Source organism: Carcharodon carcharias, chromosome 4 (assembly GCF_017639515.1).
Source record: "Carcharodon carcharias isolate sCarCar2 chromosome 4, sCarCar2.pri, whole genome shotgun sequence".
Classification (NCBI taxonomy): domain Eukaryota; kingdom Metazoa; phylum Chordata; class Chondrichthyes; order Lamniformes; family Lamnidae; genus Carcharodon; species Carcharodon carcharias.
The window spans coordinates 140,325,294-140,339,176 of NC_054470.1; the positions used below are offsets into that span (position 1 = coordinate 140,325,294).

Consider the following 13,883-nt stretch of genomic DNA (forward strand, 5'->3'; position numbering starts at 1 on the left):
CAAAGTGCAATTCTCCTGTATCCGGAACCCTCCGACACTCAGAATCAGAGACTTCGGATGGGTCCAAATTACTTACCAAAATTGTTACCCAGGAAATGTTAGGATTAAAACCAGTTCCAACTCCTGGGTAAGTATACTACTGACTCCATCCCCATCTCCACCCTTGACTACACCCCCTTTTACCTGACTACCCACCCCCACCAGCCCCTCACTCACCTGACACCCCAATCGCTCACCTATTCATTTGCCACCTTACCCACCTCTCCCACCCGTTCACCTGCCACTGTACCCCCTCACCTACTTACCTTCTCTCCATAGCTTCTCAAAGTGGCTTTGGGACCCCTTAAACTTACCAGAATACAGCACCTAGTGCCATAAAAAGAGGTTGGCGTCCCCCAGTGAACCTGCACTACGAGGAAGGACTTCCAGAACAGGTACGCTCTGCATTTCCAAAGTGGCCAGATCGGAGGTCCAGGCAAGAAATGCGGTGCTCTGATGCAAGCTAAGTAAATAGGAGCGGAGTGGCAATCCAATGGTGACTGCCTCTCCTCGGAAGATTCAGCCTCCAGTGATCAATTGCTTAGGCTCTCCAGCCATTCAACTTTAACCTCCTCCTGCAATTGCCTATAGCAACATTGATTGCAAATGACTTAAAACCATCCATTGTTCCCAGAGTCACAAAGGTGCAATATCTGAAAGGGACAGATTCTAATCATTTGCTTGTGATTATAATACTGTCTATATTTGGATACATTATATGCCACACCTCACTTATGGAAATGGTCAGAGAAACTGTTCCCTTTACACTGCGTTGATGTACCTTGGAGTGCTGGTGTAATTGAGCTGAAAATACTGGTCTAGTTTTTAGAATTGCAAGCCTTTCTAGTAACCTTTTAAGTTACATACTTTTGTTTGATTATTGCAATTTACCTCTAATATATATCACTTCTGTCATTAAAGTGAGGAAAAATTACTCATGCTCTGACATTAGTTTCGTGATCGAGAAAATGTGTTTTTGCTGGCAATAAACTGCTGTTTATGCAGAGTATAACCACAACTTAAAAGCAATGCCAACAGCTGAGCCCTTCCTATCCTATACTGCTTTCATTTCCTGAACTATTTAATTGAATTGTCTTGAACTTCTTTGCAGAAAAGAAGTTTTTGCATAATGTCTATTGTGATTGAAGAAAAAGTACTGAGGAACATCTATGTCCTGTTATAAAGTAATCATGTTATTTGGAACTGATGACTTGTTAGGAGCAATTTTCAACAGGCATCAGAATGTATGGATGTTAGGACCCTGACTATGGATCACGGTCTTTCCCAAATATGCCTGTTACCATTTAGATTGACGTTAATTATTAGGCATTCAGGATGCTTATTTAATATATGTAAATGAGGGTCTTTGGGCCAGCTGGAAGACACAAATGCTTTTTCTACCAGTGTGGATCTTTCTGTCAAATCACATTGCCTGGGCAACAAATAACCATTAAGCAAATTCCGTACACCAAAAAGTAAGTAATTTTTTAATATGTTAATACTCACACCCAAATCTGGAACGTAAGGAAGGAATTTAATTCCTTCCCCCATGGCAAGTTTGGTGGTGGAAGAGGCATTTAATCAGGCAAGAGGGTGGCCAGTGGGGCCTCCACTGCCTTCTGGTCTCCACCTGATTAAGTTGGTGGTAAGGCCTGTGGATGGTCCTCCCACCTTGCTGCAACTAATGGCCACTCAAGGGCCTCATCCTGCTGCCACTAGTATTAAACCAGTGGTGGGCGGGGAGGCTCATCATTTGGGGAATAAGCCAACCTATGTGGGTTGCTAGCAGGCTCGGGGGGGGGGAAGGAAGGAAGGAAGAAGGAGGTGGAGGGAGTCCCTTGTTTGAAGACATTCACTGCCTGATTGAGGGACTAGGCATTGGGAGGGGCGGAGCTGCTGAGAACTTCTACCTGCTACATTGTAATGACGGGGAGGAGAAAGGGGATGTATTACTGGCAGCAGCCATTGTCTTCCTGATGGTCCTGCCATCCAGTATAGCTGCTGGGCTCTGCTTATTCGGCAGCTCTTGGCAAGCGGGACTTACCCCGTGTCCTTAATCCTGGGGAAGGCCTGCCGCTGTCCAGTTATTGCCTGATTGGCACTTAATTCAGCAGGCCTTCCATAAAATATGCAACATGGACTCTTGCTGGCTAGCCAACTAACAGGCAAGACCCCCATTGCCTCTGTTAAATACCACCCCAAGCGTTACCCTTTTTCAGATTCCTAATGTTCTTCCTCATTCTGGTATTTCTGCACTGTGAAACCCCATTGGCTTCAACATGGGAGGTAAAAGGATGCTGTGTCTCCAATGAGATCACTTAAGATGCCCATGGTTGGTGACCCCGCAAAAGTTGGAAGTAGACAACTCCAAGTTGTCTGACCTGTTGTGGAAATTTCCTGGCTGGCCACCCATTGCACTGAACAATTGTTGGTGTGCACTGATCAATCTTTTAAAGCTTGAGTCCTGAAAGTTCTCACCTGTGCCTTCTATAGCAAAGCTAGGCCACTGTAAGCGGCAGAGATTTATCATATAGCAACAGCTGACCATTCACCAAAGAAGCCACCTCATCGAGCGGTGCAGGATGTCTTGCAATGGTGAGGGACCCCATGGGTTTCCCCCTTCCAGACCCCCACCATGGTCAAGCTGCCAATTACAAATGTGTGTAGCATTTACAACCCAGGATTACTATGACAACATGATAACATTACAAAATGGTATGCACTTAACATCATCGGGTTCAAGTGGGCATGAGGTATCAAGACTTGCAAACATCTGTCAGGCGAGAAGCAGGAGCATGAGGAGGGAGAAGTGAGGGACCAGGAAGAGGAAGCCCCTTTCTGTCTGTGCTCTAAATGATCAGATTATTAGTCAGTGATATCAGTAACCTCAACCACACTTCCCTTTCACCAACAGCCCCAGGGCTGTCTTGGTGGAAGTGACCACCTCTTCATTGTTGGCGCTAGACTCCACCATGATCCTAGTCATTGTGAGCAGTCTTTCTGGCAGGCTCTCCAGTGCATCAAGCATTTGGTTGTGTATGCCAATCAGCTTTCTTTAATTCAACAGCAAAATACTGTGCATGCTGAAAATCTGAAATAGAAACAGAAAATGCTACAAATACTCAGCAGGTCTTGCAACATCTGTAGGGAGGAAAGCAGAGTTAATGCTCAAGTCAATGATCTTTCATCTGTGATCTGGTCCAGTGAAGTTGTCATCTGACTCCTCTGCAGCAGAATTGGTGACTGATCTGGCCCTCCAGTAAGCTGGCACATGCATTATTCTTGCCATCCCATGCCTGCCCCCAGCCTAGTCCCTGTGCACTTGTGCCTGTCGTTTAACCATGTGCAGACCCTTGCCCTGTTCTAGGTTCTAAAGTGCATGTGGTGACCGGTGCTGAGCTGGTGACTGAGTGTAATATTAATTGATGACTGAGGGTATCTTCATCTACATTGTCTCTCCCTGCTGTAACTGGGAAGATTCCAGTTCTTCCGTACAAAAAGGCACAAGGATTGAGTTGTGCTGAGGGGAAGAGGAAGAACTGATCATTTACAGGCGGTTGAGGCAGAAGAGATTGGGGGGAGAAGGGCTTGGTATGCAGGCATCTTCATCATCAATCCCTCCAGTAACCACAGCTTCAGCACTGCCCCTGCACATGTGACCAGCATTGTCTCCTCCAGGGTGTCAACACTTGCTGACGGCCTTGTCCTCCATCCTTTCCTGCTGTTTCCTGTTATGTACCACCTTCTCCTGAAAAAAAGGGTGAAGTGTGTCAGTGAGTGCCCTGCAATCATGTTTGAGTGATGTGTGGCTCTCTTTTCAGCTATTCCTCAAAGGAACTCAGCACAGGTTCACTTTACGAAGGACTCCCACCACTGCGCAGCTACTGCCTTTAAAACATGAAGGTAGTCCATTGGTTACACCTAATATCGGATCTCCTGCTGTGTGCGGGCAATGCACAGATTGCACACAGCACCCATTTAACATGCTGACTGCACGCAATGAATGGCCAGAGGTTAATCGTCTACTGGGATGCGGTGATCTCCAAGCACCTTTTTTAGGAGCTCTTATTTCACCAGCACCTCACAGCCCAACCGTCGGGGGCAAGAAGGAGTAAGATGTCATAACACCAAAGAGTGTGAGAATAAAGCGGTGCTCCCTTTCTTTCGGTAAATTTGAATTGCAGTGGAGTGGTGTGTGTGTTTGGTGAAATGACTGAATAGTTATGTCATCCTAATTTCTCAAAACGGAAGCAGAGTGAGCTCACAGCCCAGATAGTGTTAACTCCAAATAGGATTGTCTTTCTCTCTGTTCCAAAAAATGGATCTCTGATTATCCCAAGCCTGCCTGATATTTTACCGAGTGCAGAGAAAATGGTCTCAGTTTAAGTCTCAGCACATCGGCCGTAGCGATGGGGAAAGTGGAGAGTTTTACAATACTCTATGACCGCGCTATTGACAACACCGTCCCTATCTACACCAGCGGGGAATGGGTCTCTGGCCGAATTGTTGTGCAGGTTAATGCTCAGATCGAGGTGAAAGCTCTTAAAATTCACGCCAAAGGACAAGCTTATGTTCACTGGACGGAGGGTAATTCAATGGACTCGGACAGTCGAAGCTACTATGAGCAGAACAGGTACTTGAAGTACAAGAACCTGCTAATCGGTGAGTGTTTCCCCGCATTGCAAAGAGACTTGAGCATCTGAAATCGAAAAAAACACATTTGCAATTAAACACAACTTATCCGTGCGATTCCATGCCAGGACTGCGATGAACTCTGGTGGAGTTAACGACTGGAAGTGTTCTCCAGCACGACATATTCACTTTTACAATGAAAGCAGCATTTCTAGCACTGTGTGTTTTTATTTCAGATTTCCAGCATGGGCAGTATTCGCTTTTACTATATTTTTAAGTTTTTGCAAATTTGCGGTTAGAGATGATATTGTTGACAACGTTAAATCAAGCTCTACCTTTACACATTTAAAAATTCAGGAGCACAGGCTGCATTTTCCATTATATCAATTAAAGTTGTGAATTCTTTGTGACTTGATAAAGTTATAGTTGCTCCATAATTTGCAAATGGCAAAAGTGTCAGTGTTGGCGCTCTGCCACTATAGGTTATCGCTGTCTGGTGACTGGGAACCTGTGTTCCCTCATTGGCATGGTCATCTTGTCTCCTTACTTTGTACTGTTGTTTTGATGGCTGCATTAAAGTTCGACATTTTCACTTCAATCACTGCACTGCCTATGTATGCGCCAGTCTGAAAGTTAACAATCTACAGGCAGCGTCAAGAGTATTTCAGCCCCCTCACCAAAGGAAATTGGTGAGTTTATTTGGTGCACATGCTCAGATATTGACTTCTATTTAGTTCACAATATCACAGTACTGTAACAATGGAAACTGTGGTGAAAGGTCCAAGGAATATTCTGGTACAAAATTTCAACACTCGGAGTCCAGATGCAATATTCCTTTATTATGCATGCAGGGAGCAAACGCTGGGCAATCCAGGCACTTCTCCACCGAGGTTCAAATGAGCACAGTTTATATATCCTTTACTATCGGTTACAACTTAATGGTATTAGTTAGACAAATGCCACAGCACAATGACCCTCTGGTGGGCTGATAGCTGTGTTTTTGTACAGTAATTGCAATGCAAAGACTAAGCATTGTCCTTTTGGAGATAGCAAAGAATGTATTTTTGTTCAATACAAAAAGATTACAGGGGCTGACTGGATGTGGTTTGAGGTTACCAGATGGTGCAAAATGGCCTTCCCCATTTCTTAATCAAGTTATCCCGTGTCCCCGCCCGTGTGTATGTGTTTCTCATTTCCTAATTGCAAATTTACAGCTGAGCCTTTTGTACAAGCTTTTAGCTTTCATGTAAGTCTATGATTGTCTGTGTATGCCTTGGCACCCTAGCTGCTGGTCCTGGCTGGCACTTTAAAATAAATCCAAATTTTCTGCATCTTCAGTCCCCGCTTTTGGGTGCGTAACCATTTGACTAGCTTAATCTATTAATCTGCGTCCGATGGTTCTGTCATGGCTCCTCCGGTGGTACCGATCCGAGCAAGTCCTACGGGCCATGGCATCACCCAGACCTCTTCCTAAGTTTTTAAGCTTCCTAATGTCTGAGACTCCTGTCTTTCCGGTGGTGCACGGCCATCAAGTTGGGAGGCTGAGACCCTACTACATTAATATTGTGTCCTGTCCCAGCAGCCGTTGTTACTCCTTTAATATTATTTTTGTCCTATGTCTAAGGGCTTTCTTCTTACAGTTACGACGTGCTGCATTTCCCCATGCCAATGCTAACACTAGCTGCACTGCGATGAGTATATGAGAGATTATTCTTATCCAGGGGTGTATATCTACATTCAGCCCCCAGTCCGACACTTCATTGCTCTTCTGTATCTTTGATTAGTGATTTAAATACCGCCTGTAACACATAACGTTCTTTTATCACCTTTCGTAAGTCATCTTTAATCTTTTTCAGACTTTAGGGAAAATGGGAAATTGGGGCCTGCTTAACTTCCTTATACTGTTCGAGGGTATCGCGGAGTGTGTTGGAGGTGTTGACTGAGACCTGACCCCTTTGTTGGATGTACACCATTCGTGTCTGTCCGATAGTAACTAAGAGCCGGGTTTTAAAGCAGAAATTGGGGGTGGTGATGTTGCAATGTAGGCTGTTGTACGTGTATAACTGTTCAGTGGTTGTCACACAGTATTTCCCCCTTTCCCTTGTATCCTGAGCGGGTGTGATGGTTTTCTCTGTGAGTAATTTCTAACGTACAACCCTCCATTCGGTTGTACCCACATTCGTCCAGCAACCCTCCCCCCCCCCACCATTCTGACTGGATGGGCGCAAGTCGTGAGGCTACCTTCCCTCCTGCACCCACTTGTATGCCCTCATTCTTGTGTATGGCATGCATGTCCATGGGGTAGTACCGGAAAGAGTCATTGTTTCGGATAACCCAATGTTGGTACTGAGGGTGCGGGCCCATGCCTGCTGTAACTGAGGGGATTGCCCATACCATGCCTATCATGTTCCTTTGGTTTTGTGGTGCACTTCTGAATCACCGGATACACCCTGGTCATTCCTTTCAATGTACAGGCATCAATGATGCCTGGGTTCTTGGCCATCCACTACAACCAGGTACTGTTGATCCAGCCCGGTACCTCCCACCTTTGGATCTGGGCCAGATTGTGTCTTAATTGCCTGATCATCCACTGGCCGTAAGCATGGCACAGCTGGCTTTTTTTGGGTGCTGTCCTCTTGTTGTTCCTCCCTTTCTATTAATTGGTTGGTGGTTTTAGCATGGGTCTCTATAACGTGTATGCTTTCCAATAGAGATGCCACACTCTTGCCCTCTGTGGAAGCTGCCATTTCACTGCCCCTCGCTGCTCTTATGAGCAGCTGCCTTGTGATCCCTTTAAGATTTGTGACCTCAGAGTTGTTTCCTTGAATGTCGAGAGAGTTTACCAGGGAAATCCCTGTGTTCATCCCTGTCGGTACGTTGTTAACTAATCCTCTCTTCTGGCGGTGGAAAGCAGCATGTTCCTTGAATCTAGTGGTGTTGGCTGCCTGATTAATCACAGCCTTACTCAGTAATTTGCATGATTTTCGTAGGGGCGCTTGATTACTGCAATACTCAGGCAGTTGTATACCTGCCAGGTTCACAATTACCGGTACAATTTCATGTTTAACGTTACCATTCAATAGTTCACCGTCCGTATACAGTACCAATCCATTCTGTGGCCCAGGGGTCATGTCTGGGCAAGATAGTCTCTGTGGTGTCGTTGTGGCCTGTGATAGCGGGGTGTTGTCAGTCCGGGGGTCCGCCGTTCTAGTCAACTCTGCGTGTTTGGACCTCAAGATCCAATGCCAGGTATCTGTCATTCCCAAGCCCTCCTCCCCAGGGCAGTGACCCCAGTTGTTATTGTCCCGGGGTGTGAAGTTAAATTGCGAAAAATCTCTCTCGCGTTGTATCTGGACCTGTGCCCCCTTCATACATGTCCAGGGTCCTTCCAAACCATCGCTGATCTAGGAGCATGCTGGGCCCTTGTTTTTCCATCGGAGTTCCATTCCCATATCTCCATCGCTTATTCTAGCGGATAGTTACATAAGCTCGGTGCCACATTTGAAGAGCATTGACTTTTCCGTTGTGACATTCACACCTCCTTTCACGCAATATCTGACGTTCTTGTACTATAAGCCTAGACCAGCCGCTGCTTCACGGTTTACATTCTGTATGGTGCTGGCTGTGATAGCCAGGGTCCTGGTAATGATTATCAACACCCAGCTTTTTTCCATCTTGGCATGGAGGTTACCTGGTTATTGTTATTTCTGTAATGAAGCATACTGCTGGTGATCACCAGGGGTTAGGTCATATATAAGAGGCAGCTTTCTCCATTTCACCCCTCCTTGTGCACAACCCATGGTGACCTTCCCTGTAGTTGAGGATTCCCCCTTTGTCTTTCGGATGGCCAGTCCTCCAGATCGGGAATGAATCCTACACCGCTTGCCTAACACAGTATGGACTGCTCGTTGCCTGTTTTTCCCCTCACTGACTGGTAATTCAGTCTTTCTTACTTACATCATGCCTTTTCAGTTGCGACCATTGTTTCCACCTACTTTTTCCCTTCATATCGATGCAGGCAGATGAATTGCTGGTCAAAATGATTTTGTACGGTCCAGTCCATTTTGGGGCAAAACCTGGTTGGCTAGGGGTGATTTGAACAAACACCATGTCTCCGACCTCAGCCAGTGGTGACGGGGGCCCCCCTTTTGTCCTCTCTTCTAAATCCCTGATAACCTGTTGGTCCTTCACTTCCTGTTGTAATTCCTTTAGCTGTCCATCCAGTTGCTTAATATAGTTTTTAATTTTATCTCTGATGCGTCCTATATCCTCGTTTCCGGTGTCTATGCCCTCTGGCAAGCGCATAGCCCTCCCGGTCATTAACTCAGAAAGGGGTTTATCTTAAATCCAGCATTTTTCAGTGTCCTTAAGACTATCAGGAGAGCTCTGATGTGGGCCCTTTCTGATTCTGACGCTATTAGGATATCATCTACATATTATAAGATTGTGCTGTTGTAAGACTCTACGTCGCACTGACTCAGCTTCTCACTTGTGACCTGATGGAAGATGTTCAGGCTGTTGTGGAATCCCTGTGGGAGCCTCGCCCAGGTATACTGTCTCCCACTGTGAAAGCGAATTTATCTTGGGATTCTTGGTCCAGTGGTATCGACCAAAATCTATTGGCTACATCTAAAACTGTAAATATTTTATGTTCAGGTTTTTACAATTAAAGCACACCTTGGGTTTAAGGACAGCTGTTGCGATGGCCACCGTTTCAGTAGGGTCTGTAACCTCCACTGCCAACACCTTTATCTTAGTTTTCCCTATGTGGTTATCTACCTCGGTGGCCCATATGTGTTCTTGTCTACTAGCCCGATGTTTAGGATTGCCTGGTGGGCCAGGCTAAGGCCATCCTTGTACAATTGCATAAACTGTATATAGGCTCGGTTCGGCGCAGCACCTACACCCCCGTAGTTACAATATACCTCAAACTTCTGATTGCCAAATTCATGAGCACCCTTGCCCTTTCCTTGTTTTACTCCAGTCACTATATTCCAATTAACTAGGGCTTGCCCTAAGACTTGTGCTAATTCTGCTCTAAAGGCTCGGAAATCGGCTTGCTGCTGGCCTGGTCTGCTGGTTGTCTGGGCATTGTCAGACAGTGCAAAATGGTCTTCCTCATTTCTTGATCGAGTCATCCTGTGTCCCTGCCCATGTGTCTGTGTGTCTCATTTCCTAATTGCAAATTTACAGCTGAGCCCCTTGTACATGTTTTTGGCTTTCATGTAAGGCTGTGATTGTCTGTGTATGCTTTGGCATCCTAGCTGCTGGTCCTGGCTGGCACTTTAAAATAAATCCAAATTTTCTGCATCTTCAGTGGCATCCATGCATTGGGCACTGAAGCAATGGTGCTTGGGAATGATCAAGACAGACGATTCTTTGGAGCATTGGCATCAGAACATAATTTACACTTTGGTTCTTGATTCCAAGTTTGCCCCCTTCCTCAGTGATGGTTTCACAGGGGAGAAGAGAAACAAAGATAACCCACTCCATGGATTCAGAGACACAGAAGGCGAAGGGAGATCACCAGAATTCACTGTTCCACAAAAAGTGGGCTTAGTGGATCTGGTGTTGGGCAGATACTGAATTGCTGCCCCATTTAGATCACGCAACTCCATCGTTAAAAAGCGACTACATCATTCACTTCGATATGGCAGACCAGCAGATGAGTTACTTGCCACAGAATTCCCAGCCTCTGACCTGCTCCTGTAGCCACAGTATTTACATGGCTAGTCCATTTCAGTTTCTGGTCAACAGTAACCCCCAGGATGTTGCTAGTGGGGGAATCAGCAATGGTAATGCCATTGAATGTCAAGGGGCGATGGTTGGATTCTCTCTTGTTGGAGATAGTCGTTGCCTGACACTTATGATGCACGAATGTTACTTGTGACTTGTCAGCCCTGGCCTGGATATTGTCCAGGTCTTGCTGTGTTTGGAAATGGACTGCTTCAGTATCCCAGGTGCTGAACATTGTGTAATCATCAGCAAACATTCCCACTTCTGACCTTATGATGGAAGGGAGGTCATTGATGAAGCAGCTGAAGATGGTTGGGCTGAGGACTCTACCCTGAGGAACTCCTGCAGTGATGTCCTGGAACTGAGATGATTAACCTTCAACAACCCCAATCATCTTCCTTTGGGCTAGGTATGATTTCAATCAGTGGAGGGTTTTCCTCCTGATTCCCATTGATACCAGTTTTGCTAGGGCTCACTGATGCCACACTCAGTCAAATGCTGCCTTGATGTCAAGGGCAGTTACTCTCGCCTCACCTCGGGAGTTCAGCTCTTTTTTGTTTGGACCAAGGCTTTTATGAGGTCAAGAGCTGAGTGATCCTGGCAGAACCCAAACTGAGTGTCAGTAAACAGATTATTGCTAAGCAAGTGCCACTTGATAGCACTGTTGATGACCCCTTCCATCACTTTACTGATGATCGAGAGTAGACTGATGGGGCAGTAATTGACTGGGTTGGATTTGTCCTTTTTGTGTACAGGATGTACTTGGGCAATTTTTCACATAGCTGGTTAGATGCTACTGTTAAGGCTGGAACAGCTTGGCCAGGGGCGCAGTAAGTTCTAGAGCACAAGACCAGGTCAGGGGCTAGGAATTGAGTGGTGAATAACTCCTTTTCTGACTCCCCCAAAGTCTGTCCACCATCCAGAAGGCACAAGTCAGGAGCGTGGTGGAATACTCTCCACTTGCCTGGATGAATGCAACTCCAACAACACTTGACAAAGCAGTCAGCTTAATTGGCACCCTTTCCACAAACAGTTGCTCCCTCAACCACCAATGAACAACGGCAGCAGTGTATATCATTTACAAGATACACTGCAGGAACTTACCAAGCCTCATTAGGCAGCACCTTCCAAACCCATGACCGTGACCATCTAGAAGGACAAGGGCAGTAGACACATGGGAACACTACCCCTCCAAGTCACTCACCATCCCGACTTGGACATATGTTCCTTCGCTGTCGTTGGGTCCAAATCTAGAACCCCCTGCCCCTATCAGTGCTGGGTGTAACTATACCACATGGATTGCAGCGGTTCAAGAAGACAGCTCACCACTTCCTTTTTCAAGGGCAACAAGGGGTGGGCAGTAAATGCTGGACTAGCCAGCGCAGCCCACATCCTGTGACTGAATAATAAAAAAAAACAAGCTCAGGTTATGCACCCTGGCATCTGTCAAGCCAGAGATCTCTCGAGCATTGGGATTCGCTGTTAGATGAGATTCACGCATCTGCAGATGCCAAGGCTCTTTCACCTTCTAACAAAACCAGATCCTGTAGCTCCCCTCCCTCATGGCCACGGTGGGTGTCTAGCCCATTATGATATCAAGCGGCCCTTGTGGATATGCATTTTCTCAGCAAATGTAACTTTTTGTCTGATCAAGACTGCCAAAGCTTGGAAAAAAGCTGCTTTCTTGGGCAATGATGATCATGACAGCATCACAGATTCGCACTTAAACAAAGGGGGGGTGAGGAACCTGCTGACATCTCATTGGAATCAGCTGTGTTCCATGTACAGATTCATCAGGGTTACTCTAAATAGACATATTCTTTGAGCATCATGATATTTGAGTGATCATCAACAGTGGAGCCACTGGCACATAATCCATGCTTCCATAGCTATGAAAGTTAATATCGCAGTCAAGAGTTCATCCCAATCTGCTCACCAATCTGATAGCTCATTGGCCATTTCACCAACCATGTGCAGAGGCAGCAGCATCACAACCTTGCCTTTGAAGGCCGGGCTGTGGCGAATCTTGATGTTGAGATACTTGCAGGCACTATGTTCATGGAAACCAAAGATGTTAATTTGACTGGCCAAATGCCAAGTACTAGTAGGTAACCCTGCCACCCATGTTCATGGATCTCCCCTTCCTCTGGTCTGTGCGGAGTGAGGTGAGCCCATGTACTTTGTACTCCCTCAAGATCAACAACAATCTGGTCAGGGGATTTTATCGATGTCTCTACCCGATGATTTTGCGAAGCTCACGACAGCATTTGTTGTTGAATTGTCCTCCCTTCTTTCAGGACCAAAGTGTACTAAGCCACCCAACACTAGTACCGCTGACAAGGTTTGCATCGTGAACCTCTCCCTTGAACTGCAAGTCCTGTATCATATGAACATCTTTGCTCACAGATGACCCAAAATCAAGATTCTCAGCTTTCTCTGGACAACATGACACATCCACTTACTAAGCAATGCAAACATTAAGTATCATCAGCTGTTTTTCAGAATCTCTCCTTGATGATCCTGATCACACCTTGCCTCCACACACGTTCTCAGTTCCCCATACTCCTTTAGGAGTATGATGATGTCTTTGATCCAATAGTCCCAGTGTTACACTCGCTCCTCCCCATCCTGGTTGGATGACCTGGTCCCATTACTCTGCAGGCCATACCATTAATTTAAATGTTTAATTTGCTCACGAAAACAGCCAATCGTCTATTTCCTCTACTGGTGCCCAGAATAAAAGTGTCTTCAACCAGGCTTCTTTCAATAAACTCAGAACGATTGTTTATTATAAAGCAAAACTTTTAACAAGTTGCAAGTACTGTTTAACACACAATTGTAATTGGGACATGTAGAAAATTGAGGACTTTCTAAAGAAATCCCTAGTGCACACGGACAGAGTCTCTCTGCAGCGATAGGCTTTCGATGATGGGTGTTATAAAAGGGTAGTTAATCTGTGGAATTCTTTAAATCAGAGGGTTGTAGAGGCTGGGTTGTTAAGTATATTCAAGGCTGAGATAGACAGATTTTTAATCAATAAGGGAATTCAGGATTATGGGGAAAAGGCAGGAAAGTGAAGTTGAAGATTATCAGATCAGCCATGATCTCATTGAATGACGGAGCAGACTTGATGGGCAGAATAGCCTACTTCTCCTGCTACTTCTTATGGACCCACTCCCTTTCCATGCCCTCCCTACAGAATGTCCTGCATCATCTCTGGTGGCCTTTACCCTGGCACGAGAGAGGCAACAGCGTACGAGATTGATCATGATGCCTGTGTGTCCCCTGATCATGGAGTCTCCTATAACAACTGCAGTTCTACACTTTGCTGTTCCCTCCTGTGCAGTCCCTTCCTCATTGGTGCCATGGTCTGGGCTGCACTCCTTCAGTTCATCATCACTCAGCAGTCTCTAATGCTGAGTACCTGTTCCTGCCTCTTCCTGATGGCCACCCATCTACTATCCTTAATTCTCACT

General features: G+C 45.9%; 2 protein-coding genes across 4 annotated transcripts in view; both read left to right on the forward strand.

Annotated features, from left to right (window-relative positions):
* The window catches only part of LOC121276928 (arrestin domain-containing protein 3-like), a 71,308-nt gene that overhangs the window by 11,365 nt on the left and 46,060 nt on the right, over positions 1 to 13,883 (forward strand). The window lies entirely within an intron of this gene.
* On the forward strand, positions 4,358 to 5,013 carry LOC121276929 (arrestin domain-containing protein 3-like). Its single transcript, XM_041185615.1, has one exon. It carries the CDS (start codon positions 4,449 to 4,451, stop codon positions 4,740 to 4,742), a length of 294 nt encoding a protein of 97 aa, XP_041041549.1. The 5' UTR covers positions 4,358 to 4,448; the 3' UTR covers positions 4,743 to 5,013.